The sequence below is a fragment of the Planococcus citri genome, chromosome 2, assembly GCF_950023065.1.
Source record: "Planococcus citri chromosome 2, ihPlaCitr1.1, whole genome shotgun sequence".
Taxonomy (NCBI): Eukaryota; Metazoa; Arthropoda; class Insecta; order Hemiptera; family Pseudococcidae; genus Planococcus; species Planococcus citri.
The window spans coordinates 41877638-41899305 of NC_088678.1; the positions used below are offsets into that span (position 1 = coordinate 41877638).

Sequence of the window (21668 nt, forward strand, 5' to 3'; positions counted from 1 at the left end):
GTTGCTGGAAATTTCATAATGCTTAAAAGAAATTAGTACGAATGGAAAGATGACAAAAATGTCGAAAATTCATAATTTAACCCTACAAAAGTGTTTTTGATCCGAAAAGTCAATTTTTCAACTCTTGATATTTTTACAAATTAGAATAAAATATTTCCAAATCAAGATATTGTAATGATTCGTGAAAAAATATAGCAATTGATCCCAAGCGAAGGTGGGGGGGGGACAGATTTTGAAAATTCACAATTCAAATAGTAAAAGGAAAATATTATTGATGTTCAAAAATTAATTCCCCACGTCGTCGTCTCATGGAATTAGGTAGGTACATAGAGACTTGGTTGAAAAAGGAAGAAAGTATGTTGTAATTCTTTCCTGTTTCAGAATAGTAGAATCCATGTAAAAGTTGTACATTAATTTACGATTAGCTAGGAAGTAAATCATTTTTTTAGCTATAATTTTTCAAACAAAATGAAAACTTGGAAAATTGAGAAGAAAATGTCTAACAATAAGGATAGGTATATGTAGTTGTACGGCTTAGCCAACGCTTTTGGAATATACAGGGTGTCCATTTGGATACAACCACGATACCACTAAGAGAAAACTTTCTGTGAAGGTGTTGCCTGCCCTCTAAATTAGAGGTGCAAAATACGTTTTAAAAATCTTCGAGCCAAAATCCAATTTTGAACATGTGGGTCGGTTGTACCTACTTCATAAAATGAACGAAATTACCTCGTATCACGTCTTTTTGCCTAATTTGCAAATTGAAGGGGTTACAAATGAATTTTAATTTCAAAAATTCGTAACGAAGAAAAAATGGCAGAAATGAATCTTCGTCGAAAAATGAACAAATTTTGTTATGATCATTTTTTATAACTTACTCCAAAACTTAAAATGGTTTTGAAACTCAAAAATTTTCGATTTGCTAAAAATTTTATTGAGTATATTATTACCAATTTTTCAATTCCAAAAACTTTTTAAATTTTAGAGTAAGAAAAAAATGTTTATAACAAAATTTGTTAATTTTTCGTCGTACTTACCTACTATCCATTTCAGCCATTATTTTCTTTATCGCGATTTTTTGAAATTAAAATCCATTCGGAGCCCTTTCAACCGTTTTTTTATACATATTTTTTTGTGGTTCTAAATGAATTTTGAATTAATTCTTGTGATGGTGATTTTTAATTAATTTTTTTGGAATAGGTACCCAATCAAACTTTTTTATGATTGAATTTAGTTTTTGTTTTTTGATTGTTTTCTTAGGCTATAATTTTAAATGAATCTTTATTCGGTGATTTTTAGGATAAATTTTTTGACAGTGATTCAGAATTTGCATTTTTTTTCATTAGCTTTAGATTTTTTTTGGTGATTTCTGATTGAGTAATTGACTTTTGCTCCTTGATTTCAGATAAATTTTTTCAATGTTGATTTTTTTGTATTAAAAAAAAACACAAAAAAAACACTGCAATAAATTCTTACCCATCTACTTCATATAAGGGTGTCAATCAAAGTTATATATTAATCGTTGCAAAGAAGTTAAATTCCAACTTCTAATGTGCCTACATGTACACGTAAATCAGTGAAATCAAAGACATCTGAAGCGACTGGACATTTGAAAAGTACACTGATTCGTGTATTCGTGTTCATTCAAAGAATGATAAATTACTACTTACTTGTATTTTTTAATGTTCACCCACCCAAAAATTTGCTATGCCAACACAATAGTTTACGTTTTTCATAATTACAATGGGAAATTCGACAGAAAAATATGCACCGACCCGTAATGTAACCCAATCAACTCGCGAAAGAAAAACACAATCGAATATATACGCAATGCGGGTCATTCATGTAATAACGTGATAAGTAAAGTTTATGTATGTACGATTAAATAGGGAAGAACTTGCACATTTAAATAATGAAATGAGAACTTCGAAAAATTTTCAACGTTTCAATTCCTCACGTAATAAATACATTGTGGTAGCTTTATCGTATTTATGGATTGTACATATTATACATTGTGATGTAGATGTGCATTTTTTATCGTCTTACGGTCCTTTTGTTTCATTTCCGCGTGTTTTTGGTTTGGTTTTAATCGAGATTAATGTTTTAATTATGATTGATTTTTCAATTCGTACCTATTTTTTTTACGGGAACAGTTTTTGTCAAAATATCTGCAAAAAGTTTCAAAAAAAAAAAAAAAATCGTCACATACTTATATACTTTTTAAAAGATGATTTCTCTGTTTTCTTTTTGATTTGAACTTATCCTAGTGCGGGTGAACTTTGAATACTGGAATTCCCACTTCATGTTTTTGAAAACATTTTAAAACGTTGTATCCCTTTCTGCTCCTTCGATAAAATTGTAGGTAGGTAAGTATGTTTAGAGGGTGACATTTTGAAAAAATATTGACCATGACCATTAAGTCAAAATGCAGATTTTTCTAATCTCTTCTCCAGCTGCAGGTATATATTGAAAAAAAAAAACTTTACCCATATCCTTTTTAATGCACCTTGACTAATAACTTCCTTTTCATAGGTAAGTATTATACGCATAAAAAAATATATTTCTCTAAAAAGAAAAACTTGTAGAAGATCCAGCTTTAAAAATGAATATAGTGCAAGATATTTGGGGAATAACGAATAAGAAATTCGCCAAGTCGTTGGAAAAGTTTATATTTATGAACTAGCCATTTAAAGCGAATAATTTTCATGCTGATAATGCGGAAATGGTAAAAATGATAAATACTCAGTAAATAGGTAGATGATCCGAGACATCCTGATAAATTTCTGTAACGCTTAATACGAGAGTTGAATTATGTAAAAATTTACGAATGCAGGGGCGAAGTGTAAAGGGTATACAAAAGTATAAACAGTCCTTGTACCTTTTGACCTTTAATTTTTCCTTAAATTGTTACGTATAGATAAGTGTGTTACAAACTTGAAATTTATGAAGGTCATCAAAAGCTCTTTGTGTAATTTCAGTCTGGACGCGCTATAAGAAGAGGGCACTATAACGATCTTACAAACTACACTTGAGAACTACATCCTTACCGAAATTTATTAAAATAAAATTTCAATTAGAAACTCCCCTCGACTATTATGCACTTCTAAACAGTTGTCAGACGAATTTAAACGGCAGAAAAAATACGCCAGACGTTTTATTCAGTCTGGTTAAAAGTTTCATTTACGTAGCTGTGATTGATACCATAAAAGTTTAACCGATCTTTTGTACGCGATTTCTTTTATTGTGTTGGCAATTTTGGGTTGGAAAAATGTGTTCGAACGAAATACAAATTTAAACAGCATTTAGATACTTTTGTATTTATATACTGGTGGCGATTCAAATTTGAGAGCGAGAGCGTCCTTTTTTTGCCCCCTTTTTTTTCTGCACAAAAAGCTTCTTTTTATCGTTAAAACTTTTCATTGAAGAAAAACTTCAACTTATTTCGCATTGTATGAAAATCTTTTATTTAATTCTCGCCCATGTATTTGAGATTGACCATAAAAAGTTTACGGTTTGTCGAGAGTATATAGTAACTGATAAGGTCTCGTATAATTTCGATGCTTCATTGTACAAGCACGAAAATGCCGGTACCGTAGTAGTAAAAAATTATCCGACTCGAGTAATAGAGTAGAAAAACTTTGTGTGCTTTCATTTACAATCACCGATCGTTCTAAGCGCTTTGATCGTATGAGGTACATTTATCTTGAGAAATAGTTCGCGGTTCTCAAGAGTGTTTTGGTAATTTAGTCAACATTTTTTTTCCTGGAGGGATGGGACCTTTCAAAGGGGGGGGGGAGAGGTTGGGAAAATACCCATAAAATTATTTTTTTCGTTGTAAATCAATTTGGTCAAAATTGGAGGAAGATGCTGTTTTCTAAGTCCGTTTCTCTCTGCTTTGCTTGGTCCTGATTCAACTCTCAAACTAAAAAAAAAAAAAAAAAATTAGTTGAATTTCCATAGCTTATTTAGTTCAAGTGTTATCGAATTTCAGAATAAAAAAAGGGACATTCATGATTCAAATCACCGCGAAAGCAGTGAAAATGGTGGCGATTTGACTCACTCTAATGAAATGGTGGTCATTTTTAGAATTTCAAAATCGATTTTGGATCTCAGATGACCATAAATTTCAAACAGTTTGGTGCAGTTTGTGAGCGGAACATTCCAGAGCATAAAATAACAAATTTTCACTGGGTGGCAATAGCCACATAATTTTTCAACATCAAGCAATGCTTTTATGCACTGGAACATTCACTCGTGTGCCAAATGGTATCATGTAGATTGAGCTAAAAGTGTGAATATCCTGTGTTGTGAGGGCACTGTCGATTACCATCTCATTCACCAATGACCAAATGTTGAAAACTTCACTTAAGGCGATTTGCTTACCTTACCCTTTTGAAGTTTATTCATTTTATGTATAATTTTCACCTTACTGTTTACTTTACGTGAGCTCATATGAGCTCATATTTGAATTGGAGTCGTTTTAATATCTAAATTTAAAAAAAAGTGTTCACCTACCTATTTTTAAAAAAGAGAACTGTGGGAAAAGGAGAAAAATTTGATAGGGGGCTGACAATTTTACAAGTCGTATTTTATACTTTAGTTATAACATCTTTTTAAAAAAACGAATCCCAAAAAATACCATATCAAGACATTTTAATTTTTTCCCAAAATTCAACAATTTATTGAAATTCTTACATTTTCAGTTTAAAAAAATTGAAAAATCAGAAACTTTGGTAAAGGTAAGAGTTGAACCCCCCCCCCCCTCCTCATTCCTCTAGAAATGAAGGTGGAATTCTGGTAGTATTTAAATTTTATCCTTGTCTTTAATACTCAAAAAACGTCGTTCCTGGTCACATTTCTGCGAAAATCATGTTTTGAGAGTTGAGGCTCACTTTAGACGTGAGTAAGAAAAATTAAAATAGCATTTTTAGGAGCCCAATTTTTCAAAAAATTGCTATAAACTCTTGAAAACTGGGATTGGCCAACTGCTACTCTCAATATCTTGCATACTTATGATCATTATTATTCTACGTACCTACCTACATACGTATAATATGGCGTTTTGAGGGCCACAAATGTCCCTTATTGTGGTCTCAATTTTTCAGAAAATAGAATTCTGAGAATTTCTGATTCATGGAGAGCTTTTTCGACGTGAGTAAGAAAAAACATATTTTTAAAGGACCCAATTCTCCAAGACGAGATTTAAAATCTAGAATGTGGGATTGGGAGATTGAAGTCTTGGGATCGTTTGAGGATCATATCGAAAAAAAAAATGCAAATGAATAAGTTTAGTGATATTTTGTCAGACTTTTATTTTTATATGAAATTAAATCAACGCAAGCAAAAAACGTATCCATGATTTGAAACTTTCTTTGAAGTGGAGACGTTATCCCCATTTTTCATTTCTTTTCTAACATTCTTACATTTTAAGGCCCACTTTCAACATGAGTGAAATTGTACTTTTTCAAGGCTCATAATTTTGGAAAAAAGGTGAGAAGCTCATTGCAAAAATAGCCCTTGTCACTTTGAAAAAAAATGTGAGAGGTTCTTTTCTCCACTGCATTGTATGGATGCATCAGTGTGATAGCCCTCTAAAAGTTTTTCTAAGAGTAACAATCACTTTGAATACACTAGGTATACCAATTCATCAGGACTTTACAGTGGTTTTTTGTCTTGCTTGTTTTTTATTTTCATTCTGGACAAGAGCTATTTTTGCAATGAGCTCCTCAGTTATAAGATCTCAAAAAATCCGAATGTACAATCTTAAAGTATACTTTTGATGCGAGAGAGAAAAAAAGACACTTTTCCAAGTACATACGAATTCGAGCTCTGAAAATTCATTTTTTTTTATTAACGTTAAACGAAAAATGATTAATAAAAAAACATGGTTATTGTTTTTTTTTTACATTTTATTATACGATTATTGAACATAACAGAGTTTTAAAAATAAATCGAAATCGATCGCAGAACAAAATATGAAAATAGGCCAAGCCTTTACTGAGAAAGAAGTTTCGATTGCACTAGTCGATCTCGTCGCATGTTCTTTAGCTAAAAGTTGAATGAAAATCGCGAAAAAGGCGCCTTATTTTGATAGTCAATTGACCAAAAAATTGTAGTCCTTATACATAGCTAATCCAATTTTATGAAAATTCTTATAAAAATTTGAGGACCCTCAAAAATTGATACTTTTTTCTCACTCGTGTTCAAAGTGAGCCTCAAAATTAGTGCCGGATCGCAGATGATCAGAACCAATAAAATATTACCTACAAATCTTCTAACTGTTGAATCACGTGTATTTTTACAAAAAATTTGAACCTTCAAAAACACTATTTTTCTGACAGTGTGAGGTTCAAAATGAAATCGTGGTTGAAATATGACTAGTTAATGCAAGTTTTAATGGGCCATTTTGGAAAATTCAAAATGCTGCCTTAATAAATACGCAGTCCTTTTCCAAGCATCTACCTCCCCCCTTCTTCTCACCCAAATGGGAAAATAGATAAACTAGCACGTTCATCGAAATGACTTCAAAACGTCCGCTAAAAAAATCTCGAGACATGCCCTTTGAAAACCTTTAAAATTTCTTTCGTTCGCCAACACGTTCTCAAGAGCGAGCTGCGGAGTCTTTATTAGGTAAATGTATGTAAAAAAAAAAGAAAGAAAGAAAAAAATCATTAATAAAACTTTAGCAATAAAATAATTGATCCGAATACAAACACCCTTTTTTCAAATAAAAACAGTCGACGCTGTTCTTAATCTTAACCAACGGCCTTGTCGAGCGACGGAAAGATTTTAATACAAATCATTATCTTTGAGCTTGGCGAAAGTTGTTAATTTGTAAAGAGGAAAATCTCTATCGTACCGAATACCGATACTTGACCTTCCATCATTTAAACATTAAACGCATCCTGAAACTTGAGTTAGGTGCCTATTTTTTTTTCGGTTTTCTGCTCGATATACTTGTACGCGTATTTACGAATACATACATAACCTAGGTATTCAACAACTCGGATGTACCCATAAATTTACGATCGTCAATTTGCAAGTCTAATGACGATCAATTATAACTCGTAGTCAGGTATACTATCCTATGCGAAAAACACGTGGAAAATTTTAAAAGCTCTGGGTACTTTTTGTATGTACATAGATATAGTATATGTAGTATAGCATGTACCAATGTATTTACTTATAGTTTCCTATTGTAATAGAAATAGGTATTGTAGATTGTGTGTTTTTGTTTCAGATAGAGGCAGCAAATGTCCCAATTTAAGGAGATATCATCATCGTAGGCATAATCCGAATCAATATGATCATAATCACCATCATCAACGAAGTAATAAGAAAAGAAAAAGTCGCGATAAAAGGCACGATGTCAATTTAGATAGCCAAAGAATAGAAATCATCAAGCAACAAATATTAACTAAATTAGGTTTATCGAGTACGCCAAACGTTACGGCGGCTCGCTCAACTAAATTTTTATTAGATGCCTTATCGTTAGAACCAAGTCCTTTACTGATGGATGAAGGTAGTACGGCTGTCAGTAGGACGACTACGACGCTGGATTCTGAACCCGATGATTTCTACGGTCGAACGTCCGAAATTATTGGATTCGCCGAACCAGGTTTGTGTTTAAAAGTTTCATTATACAATATTATCAAATTATTATAACGTACATTACATTTCATTTTTTGAAAATTCGTACTTCGAATAGACCAAAATCGCCCTTGAAATATCTTTTTGAATCGACCCAGCCGCGCGAAAAATTACCAAAAACCATTAAAATCATCGAAAAGTATACATATAGCTACTCCGGTCACATTAAAGCAGATTAGTTTCGACCTTTTTTTTTTCACGATACGTTTCGAATGTGGAGTTGCGAAGCGTTTTCGAAAATTGTCAAATATCTGTTGGAGCGTATGAAAAACGATGATAGTTGAACAGCATAGCAACATTTTATTAAGGGCAGCTCTCTCTATTTCAACTTATCAGAAGAATTGCTTGAATAAATTTATGAGAGTTTTTAAAACTAGATTACAATTTCAGGGGAGAAAAAGTTTTTCTCAAAAATTATATGAAAATGGCTAGCAAAAAAAACAACAACAACAACACACACTTCTCTTATCGACCATCTCCGAGCCATTTAGAAATAAAGTATTATTTGATCGATTCGAACGTATAGATCGAGATTCTTGAAAGTCAAAATTTTATTCGATGTTATAATACGCGATGTCTGTGTGTTTTATACTCGTATTTAGTTTTATTGCCTTACATTTGGCGATGCTGCAGTCTACGTTACACGAGTTGTAAAAGTGTTGCCAATTTTGAGACTTGTAGGGGTATAAGAAGATGAGGCATTTGAGAATTGATTGAACGATGAAGATATCGCGTTATTGGTTGCCTATTCGAGTGACATCGGTGATTGAATATTGTGGCAACATTTTCAAATTATGGAAGATTTAGATATGTGTAGTTGATTTGGATGGAATAAAAAAGCAACGAATTTTGGCGCTCTAGTCTTGGATTTTTTCGAGTATAAAATTGTACATTTATGTAGAATGTTTCATATCGACGGCAACCAAAATTTCAGTCACAGGGATTGATTTTTTGAGAATTTAGAAATGAATAGGTAGAGGTATACTTAGTGTTGTTTTGATTTAAAAACACCATTTTTGCATAAAAATGACATTCTGCGAAAAACGTGAGTACCATTTTAAGCAGAAAATGTTATTTTTTGAACAAACGAAGTAGTTTTTTGCAGAATATGTTATTTCTGAAGCTAAATAGTAACTCTTTTGCATTGAGTATAGAAAAACATTTTTGAGTAAAAATTTTGAGCAAAAAATACCATTCTGAACAAGAAATGCTATTTTGAGCAAAAATGATTTAAATGACTTTTTTTGAGCAAAAAATGTCATTCTTAGACGTATGATCTCTGAGCAAAAATATTATTTTTGATCTGAAAGACAATGTATTTTTGATGATATTTTGAGTAAATTATCACATTTTGAGTAGAAATTTATTTTGAACAAAATGACTACTTTTGAGCCTAGAAAAGTTTGGAAAATTGATAAAAAATTGTTTTCTAGTTTTTCATAATAAGTATCTACCTACCTACCTACTTACCATCATTTGCTATTGATTTAAAAATGTATACTTACAGGCTGCTGAAAATTCAATTTCTATTTCCTTTGAAAATGCCCAACTCAAAAATTTACTGTAAAAGAAAATTCCAGCCAGACAATTAATTGATTTGATCCATTTTAAATCTTTTGACTTCTTTAAAATTTTAAATCTTGTCAAAAAATCATACTTGGGTTGGGTCACCTTGCTAAAATTTGCTACAAAATGAAGAAATTGAAAACTCACCGGAGGCTCCAAGTAGGCTGGTAAACACCGAAATTGGTTTTAGCTGAATAAATATCCTCTGGGAAACAATTTTTTTGTCAATGTTTAAAATTTTTAAAAATTTGCCTGCATCGAAAAATCAGTTTGAACTGCTATAAAAAATAGGTCACAATCAAAATTTCATAGAAAATGAAATGCATTGGACTAAAATTTGAATCGAATATCCCACTTCCTTAAAATCTCAAAAAATATATAATCATTATACGTACTTGAATGTTGAAGTCAATAAAAAATTAATTTTTGAGCAGTTCATTGAATTGGATTAGAGGATGCATTTTTTGGGGCCCTAATTAAGAAAAAAAATAGTTATAACTACAATCTCAAAAAGTGAGAATGTGCAGCCTGCTCTAACCCTGGGAATCTTCAATTTTCGTCATTTATTATTCCTACCTCACCAGCACAAAATTTCAGGTCCTGAAGTCCATTTCTGGCAAAAGTTACACATATAGGTAGTCGTTTTTAGTCATTCTGGAGCCTCAAGTATATTTTTGGAAAATTTTCATAAATCACATTTAAATTATTAAAAAAAAATAAGAGGTCACACCGACAGCAATAAATTTTGAAAAAATATGTATACCTAATCAAACCATTTTGAAGCGTTTTTAGAAAGTTATAATTTTCAAAAGAGTAGCTATAGATACTCCAGAACGACTTAAAAACGTCTGCAATTGATTTTATAGGTGGAAAATGTGGTTCATACGAGTACTAAATTCAAGATTTTTGTCATAGGATTATTTAGTTTCTTGAAAGAAGCAATTTTCAAGCTGCTGGAGGCTTTAGAATTCTTCAAAATGACCTCGAATTTGTTTTCAAATTGATTCCAATCGATTTTCGAGTTTGAAAATAGGGTAGTCCTAATGATCAAATTCAACTTTCTATATCTCAATTACTTAGGTAGATGATTTTTTTTCACTTCTGACCCAATTTTGATTTGTATTAATTTTCCAAAATTTGGAAAGTGAGCTTTAATACCTAAAACTTTGCGTCGTGTTTTCGTGGTGCTTTTGCATGCTCTTTCAATCTGGTTTTGTTTGGACCCAAAATTTTTCTGATAAGTATATTTAAAAAATTATTTTTAAAATTATTTTTGAGGAAAACTGTGTTTTTGGAGAGTTTGGCTCTTATTCCTGTGACCCTATCAAGTTTATTTTAGCCATTTTTTAAATTTTTGATTAAAATTTCTTGAGCTTAGAACTCCAAATTCATGCTTTTGAAAATCAACTAAAATTTTTTTCGCATTGTTTGTGAGCTAATTTTCAATTAATCATTTACCTATGTATGTACTTGGATAGATCCGAATTGAAAACTATCTATCTACGTGTTAGGTATATACTAATCAATCAATTTGAATCCCCAAGATTTTTTTTGCAAACATTTTTCATCGCCTGAGTAAATCTTATTACATAATTTATCTATTTGCACACGTTCTGTGTTCTTCTTTTCATATCCTTGTACACGAGGTACAAATCACAACTTACTTAAGAGTAAAATAAATTGCCTACATCATTTGTTTCCAACGCCGACAAATTCTGGCTAAAAGTAGGCAACTTATCTGCCCTTATGTTCTCACATTAAGGCGAATACTTCTACGAAACAATCTACTTCTCGTATCTACTCGTACTACTTACTTGGTTTGCAAAGTAAACGGAAACGCAGTAAGGCAATAAAAGTCACCATTATACTCCTTTCACCAAGTTGGTAAATTGATAAAATAAAAAGGGCGAATTAAATGCGATCTATTTAATCGCGCGATTTGTAAACTTTTATTAACCTGCGTGTAATTTTTCACATCCAAAGAAAACCCTCTACTCGTTCGTCGAATCTCGTACGTAGATAAGCAACCGTTCTGGCAAATTTTTTTGTCAAAGTTGTTTTATTAAGTGCTTTAAATTTTTAAAGTCGCGTTAAAAGTTCGTAACCAACAAGCGGCAAGTGTCGGGTGTTTTTATTTTCGTTTTATTCTCGAGCCGAAATCATTTCCTTCCGATACGTCTTCTCTTTCTTGCCAACGATGAAAAATCAAGTTTAACAAAGTTGTTGGTTTTTAACATTACGTTCAGGAAGTGCATTTTTCACGTCATTTCGATTCTTTCGCGTTTTCGTTTGTTTTGACTTTCGGGTGGGAATTCTCATGGTTTTATGACGCGGATTTTTTTTCTCAAAGTAGGTGTCTGAATTAAAACGACAATTTTTAATTTTAATTTTTCGATTTTGATATTTTTTTGGAAGAGAGGGCCCAGAAGGGTGTTTTTTCATAAATTTAATAATTTTCGATGTACGTAATTAGGACTTGTGGGGTGATAAGTCTTCAAAAATTACGAATTTATTCATTTTGAATTTAGAGAATTTGACAATGTTACTTTATTTGCTTTTGATTCCAAAGTAAAAAGGCTGCTTTCAGGAGAAAAATTTACCAGTTGGAATCTTTATAATAAATTGGACCAAAATAATAATTTAGGCGAAAATTCCTACTCTTTACAATTACTCTGTGGGAAAAATTTTCCTCGTCTCCCTCAAACTAGAGGGAACAAAAATCTAATTATGAAGTACCAAGAATTTTACATTTTTGAAAAAAGGCAAAAAAGTATCCAAAATTAGTACTTTTTTGGGGGAGGAGGAAAAGATTCCCATTTAAGAAAGTCTCAAAAGTTCAAAAATCCTTCCCCCACTTCCCTATCTTGAGCTAAGAATTTACATCCTACGAGATTAAAATTGGCTAATCCATTATTTTCAGAATTTCTTCATGGTTTTAACTTTTAAAAAAATAGATAAATGTAGATGGCCAACTTTAAACGGGTGTAACTTTTTTTATTCACAAGATCCCAGGCCGGGGAAGTTGCAATTTTCGGACTTTGGGCATTTATTCATTTGCGATCTTTTTTTCTGAAGCTGCGTATTCCATTTCAAAATGACACGGGTGAAGTAAAAATGTTAAAATTTACAATTTTCTGACGGGGTTTTGGGACTGAGTTCATTTTCCCACAATTTACATATGAAGCGTGAGCGTCATCTCTCAAGAGATCGAATCGAGTTTTTGACTTTAATGTTGATGAAAATCAAATTTTTTGAAGGAGTGAGCGGAATTCCAGCAGAACTTTCCAAGTTGAATCATTTTCAAACTGAACTTGAAAATTTTTGAAAATTTAAAAATTGATTCAAACACGTTTTTACTTTTTCAATTTTAAAACTGCCAACTAAAATCAGTGATAAAAGGTACACCATGATCCTAGGGCCATCTTTTCAACCACTTTGCGCCTGAATAATTCAATTCTCAGCGTTCTCCACATTAAACAGCAGCTTAAAGCATACCAATCCAAGCTACTTTATGTCCACTCTGGTCTAGTCAACATTTCACACATGTTAGTTTGCGCGCGTATAAATCAACACAGATCAAATTTATAGATCAACTGTGTAACTTCTAATTAATAAGGTATAAAAAATAATGAAAAAGTTACCTACCTTTTCATTTTGAACTCGTATTTGTAGATAAATTGATTTACGCGCCGCTTATAAAGAAGCCCAACATATGGTTGTATTTTCAATGAAATTAATACTGCTAATAGTAACATTTTTAATATTGCTGAAGGAGCTTGTAAACTTAATATTGTATTTTTTTTTCAAATAACCGTTCTAGTTCGAACTGGTTTTAGTTTCGCTTTAAGCGCCGCTACTTTAATGTTGTTCAATTCACGTCGTATAGCATCATAATACTAGTTACATAGGATTATCTATGTGAGAAAACGAATATCTTCTTCAATGTGCATCGAATAAGAACAGAACAGCCCTTAAAAATTTACCCAACTGGGGTAATTTTAACGATTGCTTTTACAATATGCATTTTACATACTTACTTATAGGTATCTCTGCGCAATGAAAATATTACCGCAATTTACGAGCTCTTCTATATGGTTTAAATTTAAATCGGAAACAAACGCGGATAATATTTGATAATAACAAACTATAAAATTTCTTATATCAAAAGTTTATAAACTTACTTAAAAGTTTAATCGTAAAAAGTTAAGATAGCCGTTGCACAAATTAGATAACGATATTTTAATACGAATGTCAATAAAATGATGTTATTATTTATTGATTTCCATTTAAAAACTTCCGCTTAAGTAGGTTATATAGGCTCGAGAATTGAATTTAATATTTCGTATGTTTACTTCTTAGGTTCCATCTGAGCCATTAAAATCGCCTAGATTAAATGTTATAGGCCTACATGTGTGGCAATCGAGTGAGAAACTTTGAATCAATCAATTTAACCAATTTTTACACCCGTGTTAGACAAGATACAGATCGTTAAACTGACGATGAATTCTGTGTTTCGATTTTACTTGTTTTTCCAACTAGAATTCACTATAGAGCGATACTTGTAATAATAGTGTAAAAAGTGCTGACTGGATTGGAATGCTTCTCTATGATTTATTAGAATTGAAAATTGATTCTTGATACGAATTTGGGGTGCTTTTGAACCTGCTCATCGATGTGGATGTGCGACCATTTTTCAGCTTTTTGAGTATATTATCTTTTCTTGCAATTTTTTCATCTGTTGTTTCAACCCCCTCCCCTTCCCCATATTTCCCTAATCGCCAAAGTCCAAAAATGAAGATGGTTAAAAATATTAGTTGACATCAAGTTTTGGAGAACTTCTTTTAAAATTTTTGAACATTTACTTTTAGTACCTACCTACTTCTTAGAGTTCCACTTCAGCTTTTACTGAATTCCATTTGCAAATTCTAAAAAAAATCAAAATATTCTCCTTACTCTATGAAGGAAAAACTGTTCATATTTGGACTCTTCTCACTCAGATTGAAAAATTGAGTAAAAAATGAAAATTACAAGTACCTAGTTTTTTTTGTTTTTTTTATCCGCACCAGGCGGTGGGGGTATTTTATATTTTATTAATAAAGAAAAAAACAATCTTAGACTAAGGGTTACTAGAATAAACATAAATGTCTAAATATAATTATAGCTTCACTCCAAGTCTAAGCAGGGAGGGGGAGGGGAGAGGGGGAGGTGAGACGGATTGTCCACCGCGACCCAAACCCCTAGGCAGTTGCCTAAGGCCCAGTTGTCACTTCCCCGGTTTCATTTTCACGCATACCTGTTCCGATCACAACTGAGCCCCAACCCATCTTGAAGTTTTAAGGGGGAGTGATTTCACCTAGGGGTGATCCCAACAAGTTAGGTCCCCTAGTTATTGCCATGAGGTTTATTTGGATTTTTGTGGTGCAGTCGGTGCACTTGCTTAGGGCTTCTCACCAACTGCCCACAAGAAAAGATTGTTTTCTATGTTATAAGTTTAGTATTTACAAGTATAGATAAGTTAAATATAGTAAAAGTCGCTTATTATTATAACGGTTAATGTTATAAATCACTTTATGTTATTAAAATTGTTTGGTCCCAAACTTTTATATCTTATTGTTACCTTAATGCCAAATCCAAGTATGTCCATCCAAAAAATTATCGTCTTTTTGTGTCACTGATAAGACTCTGGGATGCCCTGAATTGAAAAATTTTCATCCGAGTGCAGTAAAAGTGCAACACAGAAGATGCACGAAGCTAACCGATGTTCAATCCGAACTCAACGAACCCTTCCGAGCATATCCGAACCTTATCAGTGATGCGTAAAATCGTACTTTTTTTGATGGACATAATACTTGGATTTGGCATTAAGGTAACGTTATTACATTGAAATTTCATCAAAGCATCAGATAGTGTTATAAATATTTTAACTGACTTTAATGCGTTTTTTCGCATTTTTATTGAGTTTTTATATCACTTTTTCACCCAGTGTTTGCCTAATTTATTTTTCTGAAATTTTAAACATTTTTTGTGGTCAACATCACTTTTAATACCTACCTTTTTCATAACTTTTCAAAGTTTTAACCTATTTCCCTACTGACAAGAAAAACATGGTTAAACGCTTAAAACTGAGACCACGTTTTTTGGTGCGTTTATACCCGGCGTAATCATGTAAACGCCGCACAGTGGTCCGAAATGAAGAAGTAGCGGCCAAAAATCAAATTTTAAAGCAAAATCCGTAAAATTTCGGATATGGGGTTTTTTTTGGTCGCTGAAGTCGATTTTGGCATTTATTTTACCCCTAATCTCAAAATGGGCCCTCAGAGGGGGACAGGGGTGGTGCAAAATCGATGCAAAATCGAATTTCAGAGCAAAATTCGTAAAATTTTGGATATGGGGGTTTTTTAGGTCGCTGAAGTCGATTTTGGCATTTATTTCACCCCTAACCTCAAAATGAACCCTCAAAGGAGGGAGGGAGCGGTGCAAAACATGAAATTTTGATTAATTCGAGGTGGGCATTGAAATAATGTATTTTTTTTAGATCGCTATAGGATATGGGGGTTTTTTAGGTCGCTGAAGTCGATTTTGGCATTTATTTTACCCCCAACCTCAAAACGAGCCCTCAAAGGGGGGAGGGGGTGGTCTAAAACATGAAATTTTGAAAAATTCGTGATGGTATCGAAATATGTTTTTTTTGGGTGACTAAAGTCAATTTTAGTATTCATATTCCCGTAGTAATTTTTTACTTGAAAATGTTTTTAAAAAAATAAGAAAAACAGCATTTATGCAACTTTACATAGCAATTTTTTCAAATGGGGCAGGTTGGGGCAGCCAATTTTTCAGGGATGTTTTTCTTTACATGCCATAGTACCCCAGGGATGTGATATTTCACCTTGAGCTAGCTTGGGTTTTTTTTTAAAAAAACTTTTACCTTAAAAATAGCAAAAAAAATGAGTTTTTTGTGACGAGCATGCTAGAAACCAAAATATTTTTGAAAAAATGGAATCAACGATTTTTATACTCAAAAATGTCCATATTTTGATATAAACCCATAAAGTTTTGAAAAAAATTAAAATTGACATGTTTTACAGCATTTTGAAGTTAGCAGTTTTTTTGACTATTTTGAGGTACCTCAATTCATTCATTTCTGTAGGCAAGCAAAATAATGGAAAAGTGTTTGAAATCACAGAAAGGGACGTGGAATATAATGTAGAAAACCACTACATATTCGTAATCAACTTTCGAGACTTGTTCAATCTGAGGATTTTTTGAATTTTGGCCGCTACTTCTTCATTTCGGACCACTGTGCGCCGTGCATAATTGCTTTTATGAAAGACTCCCTGGAGTGTGAAATGGCATAAACGCAGTGCGGATGCAGTGGAAAAACGCGGTCTTCTTCAACAAACTGGTTTCAGGTAGAACATTGTGACAGCAGATTTTTAAAAAGCTAGCGGATTTGATAAAATGCGGGTGTAATAGCTGAAAAGTGAGACTAAAACGCGTATTTCTTGTCAATAGGGTTTCAGCATTTTTTTCTCACAATTTTTGCCAAATTTTAGTTCAATGACTACCAATGTATTTAGTATAAAATTGATCATGTAAAAATTTCTGACAAAAAATTCATTTTTTTCCAATCAGTTTGTGTTATAAGTCGCTTACTGTTATTAAATTGGGCTGGGACAAACGTTATAACATTAAGCGACTTTTACTGTATTATAGTAAATTTTAGGATTATCTCAAGATTCAGGTAAATTTGGTCCTGAGTATTTCATGTCTTGAATTTGGCTTGGGGCATAATTTTATTTATAGTTGACAATATTGGTTTTTGACGTCTTATTCAGGTGGTCACGCTAACATGTTTGGTTGGTCCAAACCGCACCCTAATCTAATCTTGGTACTGCGATTTTAGTTATGTTTAGCTTTACGCATTTGGCTGCCAGAGCTTTCGTTGTTTGCACAAAGTCTTCTATCGTTGGCTTGTCCTTGCCTCTTTCTATGATCTCCACTGATTAAGGGAATAGAAGAGATTTTTTTTGTTTAGAATTACTAAAGTAGGGCAAAACTGCTTGTTGGAGTAAATCCTGTTCAATAACCCACTCAATTGATTTAAAAACTCAATAACAATTTTATTACAACAACATTTTTTGGGTAATACAAATGAAAATCTAAAAATTTACTGGAGACTCCATGAAGCCCCATAACCACTATCAATTGATTCGGAAAATCAAAAATAAACCTAATTTCAAATTTTTGTCAAATTTTGAAGTTTTGATTCTTAATTAAGAAATGAACCTTTGAATCTTCAAAAATTCGCCGAAGATCAAAAAATCAAATCCAACATCTAAAATTTTGCCTGATGATGTCTTTTTGGATACTCTTTCAATTTCCTTTGTCGGATCCGAAAATATCTCCTTACTGATTGTAGAATACTTTCCTCGTTGAAATATTCCACGATCGACCTCATTCAGACATTCGTATCGCATTTGAAAAATGGAGACGAGGAAGGAGGTGTAAAAAAAATTCTTAAAAAATTGTCTCGTATGTCGATTAAGGCCTATATGGTTTTCAATGTTTTCAAGGATGTTGAAATTGAACCCGACGACGATATTTTCTTCACACTATGGAGTTGCGAAAACGAGATAAGTAGATTTGTCTAAACATTCTCGTATTGTTATTTTTTCATGGAGAAAAAAACCAGAGCTATTTATCTTTTTTCAGCGACTGGGCCTATTCGAGCAAATTTTTCAAAACTATTTTCCTCGTGTAGCGAATAAACGCGAAACATTTCGAAATTTTTTCGCAAATTTTTTCCGTCTACAACGTCGAGCGTAAAACCTCGACAAAAAATATTTATTTTTATATGCACCGAAATTATAGCCGAAAATGGGCGAATTTCATCCGGCTTGATTTTCGAATTTGAAAAAAAAAACACGCACACACAGGATGGGAAAAAATTCACAAAGCTTTTTAATCCTTCCGCTGGAAAATTTCGTATCTCTATAGCATGTAACGACATTAAACGGGGACAAAATGCATAAATTTCTTCGCAATGATGTACTGTGTTGCCCGGTGACCTGGTTATGTTTGTTGAATCGTTTAAAGGAGACTTGGCTATCCAATGAGGGACAAAGGTCCTGAATTTGCTTCATTTTTTTCGACGAAAATTCAAGTTATTATCTTTGGCGAATAGCCACGAAAATGCAAAAGTTTATTTTGTTGTTTTACTGTATGAATTGTAGCGTTTAGTGAGTGAGTTGTAGTGTTAGCTGTTTCTTCGTTTGATATTTCTTTGGCTTTAATCCTATTTGTTGGAAGAACTTCCGTTAAATTTCAGCTCCGTATGCGAAAGCTATCGGAGAATGCTTAAGCGTTTCTCGCCAATTTATAAATTTACTCGGATTGTTCTCTATATCGAAAAAAGTTTTTCGTGTAGGTATCGAAAGTCTCGTGTTTATTAATCAGCTTGTACGGGAGGAGCTGGTTTGAAAAATTATTTATTAATTTGTTAATTGCTATAGCTGTGCTTTGAGGTGTGTAATGAAAATGATCATTTTATAGTAGAGTCTTTTGCTGAGTTTCTCTGTCTGAGTTTGATAATGAAGATCCTCTCTAGATTGTACTGTATCTATAAGTGTGAATATTTCGCCTCCTAGCGCTAGAAAGAGTGGTTAGGGTGAGAAATTGCATGTTGTAGTCAAATTGGTGTTAAACAATTGCACTTATTAGAAAGATTTTCTACAACGGTTCTTGGTAAATAATTTTTTAATGCTTGAAAATATGTATTTCACCGAGGATAGTCAACGTTTTAGGTTAAATTCTGAAATTTTCCAAAAAAATTGTACGCATGCTCAATATTGAATCAATTTAGCTCCAAATATTCGACATTTGGCAAACCTTTTTCTATTTTTGCGATTATGGCTGCTGAATCGCTAATGTAAGGCGGTGAACCGTAACTGACATTCTATTGAATGGCACATTTTACTGAAAATTTAAACCAAATTCGGCGCTGATAATATATACGTGTAATGGTGGAGTCAGCCATTAAAATGGAACCGCATTGTAACGACTGTGGTAATATCCAGCAAATAAAATGTACAGAGACATTGCATTTCTACCGAATCAAATGGGATGGAATAGTGATGGGAAACACTGTCCTAGCCATTCTGCGCCAAAGGACTAGCTCGATTTGACGTTTCATTTTCTATCAATATTAAGGATTAACTTCGCAGTCGACTTTCTCTTTTGAAGACGCGATTAACATCTCTGTTGTAGATGAATTTGCACACGATAGATTGCCAGACAAATAAGATAAAGTTTTGTCTTAATGTTGTCGGGTTGTAAAATTGTCTTATGTATTTACATAGAAATCATTCATCGTTTTCTAAAATATATACGAGCTCTAAGTACCCCGAAAGATTAACATTCGCTAGTTTTGCAAGTTCCGTTTATTATTTTACTAGAGAGATGATGTGTTCTAGATTATTTTCTCGTTGTTGGCTGGATGGTTTTTTTTTCTCATCTAGTATGTTCGTATGGTTAAAGTTTTGGTTAAGTTTTGTAATTTTATATGTTCCTATTAAAAGTAATTTTTTTTCATCATTTTATTACGTGTCACTGTACGAATAATGTGTACGCAGATACGCCGAGACGTTATGTTGCACAAGTTTATTGCCATACTATGTAGAAACGTTGGTTCAAAGATGACACTTTGTCTTGATTTTCTTGCTGCTGGTGCTGTGCTGTGCTCCGCAGTTTGTCCTATAATCGTATTCGACGAGTTGACCTTCGAATAGTTTATTTTCGCGTTCGACTGTGATGGATAAGCTTACGTAAATTCTCTTTCTTTTATGAGAAAACTTTTTCAACTGTGGTACTCTTCTTTTTTAAATACCTACTTGATTTCATAAAGAGCAATGATACCGCAAGTGTTTGAACTTGTGATTCGTCGTTTATGATCACAATGGACGCAGCAACATAAATTGCACTGATGTAGGTTGGATTGCTGGCTCTGGAATTATTAGGAGGCAGTTCAATTGATTTGTTATGAAAGTCGAAAATTTCATTGTTATTCAGATTGATGGGATCGTATAAGAAAAAGTTGCGTGATTTTGACCGAATTTCGAAGAGATCATTTTGAATTAGAAGTCGTCTAGAAAATATTTCATACTCTGAGGTGTCCCTCCAAAAATACACCTTCGAATCAAATTTTAGGTGTTGGATTTCACTTTTTTGATTTTTGGAAAATTGTGAAATTTTTTTACAAAAAAATCAAAATTTGATAAAACGGAGATAGAAAACTGAAATTTAATTTACTTCCAATTTTTGATCTGCTGGATCGATAAGTAGTGGATTTGAGGCCTTGTGTGAAGTCTTCGGCAGATTTTTAGATTTCATTATTTTTGAAATTTACCAAAAAAAGAGAGAAAAAATGTTATTTGGCGTTTGTACATACAACATAGGAAAATTTAAAAATCTGTTCGAGGCTCTAAAAGACTCGAAACCTTTATCAATCGATTTAAGATGTCAAAACTAGGATGTGAATCAAATATCAATATTATTTGTCGATTTCATGATTGTTTTTTTCGTGAGAACTGGTCCAAACGCTGATTTTTAAAAAATTGCCAAAAATTTAAAAATGAATTACCTACCTACAGCTTCTGTATTATTTTGTGTCCTTTCAAAATGAGTGAAAAAAAATGTATTTTGAGGACCCGGTGCTGCACAATTGCAATTCTTGAAATTTTGTGCAATTTTTTTGAGAAATTTGAGTCATAAAAAACACACTTTTCCTCATTTTTACCGAAGGTGAACCCTTAATTTGCGATAGTACGGAGTAGGGATCAAAATTTTTCTGGCTCTCCAGGAAATCAGGGCCTGTGCAAATTACTCCCCTAGTTAGCCTACGTCTCGTCTCTATTCTCTACAGATTTATGTTAATTGGGTCACGTGATTTTCATGCATTTGTGATTTATTGTGAATGTGAAACTAACAAATTTTTAAAGCTCATATGCATTTCAAGACTGGTTAAATATCGAGAAAATTTGCTTTGCAGGAATCTAGAGTTGATAGATGGTGGATTAAAAAATTCGCAGTTAAATTTCAAAAAGCTCAAGAATTAAATTTTTTACAGAGTCGAGATAGCTGAGCTTTGCATAATACTTTCAATTATGAGAATTTATACGTTTAGGCAATTTTAACAAAAAAATGAGTCTTCCCTGCAACTTTGATAAAAAGAAGTATCTAACTATGGGATACTCGTATTTTCCAATTTTAGCAACCGAAAAGTAAGACTTTTAGGCAAATTATGACAAGAAAAAAACAGGTCATTTTAGGATTCTTTCCTACAATTCTTCGCTACTTTGGCAAAAAAATGTATTTTTTTGGTAGCTTTGATTAAAAACTAATTTTTTTTGCAATTTCGGCAAAAAATGCTGATTTTTTTGCGACAAAAAAAGGAA

The 21668-nt window shown here is 32.6% G+C and overlaps 1 protein-coding gene across 1 annotated transcript in view; it reads left to right on the top strand.

Moving 5' to 3' along the window:
- Positions 1-21668, top strand: part of LOC135835826 (inhibin beta chain-like) — a 50884-nt gene that overhangs the window by 3351 nt on the left and 25865 nt on the right. Inside the window, exon 2 of the mRNA XM_065350258.1 lies at positions 7241-7618. Within this exon, the coding sequence (XP_065206330.1) occupies positions 7241-7618 (378 nt within the window). The remainder of the gene's footprint in view (positions 1-7240; positions 7619-21668) is intronic.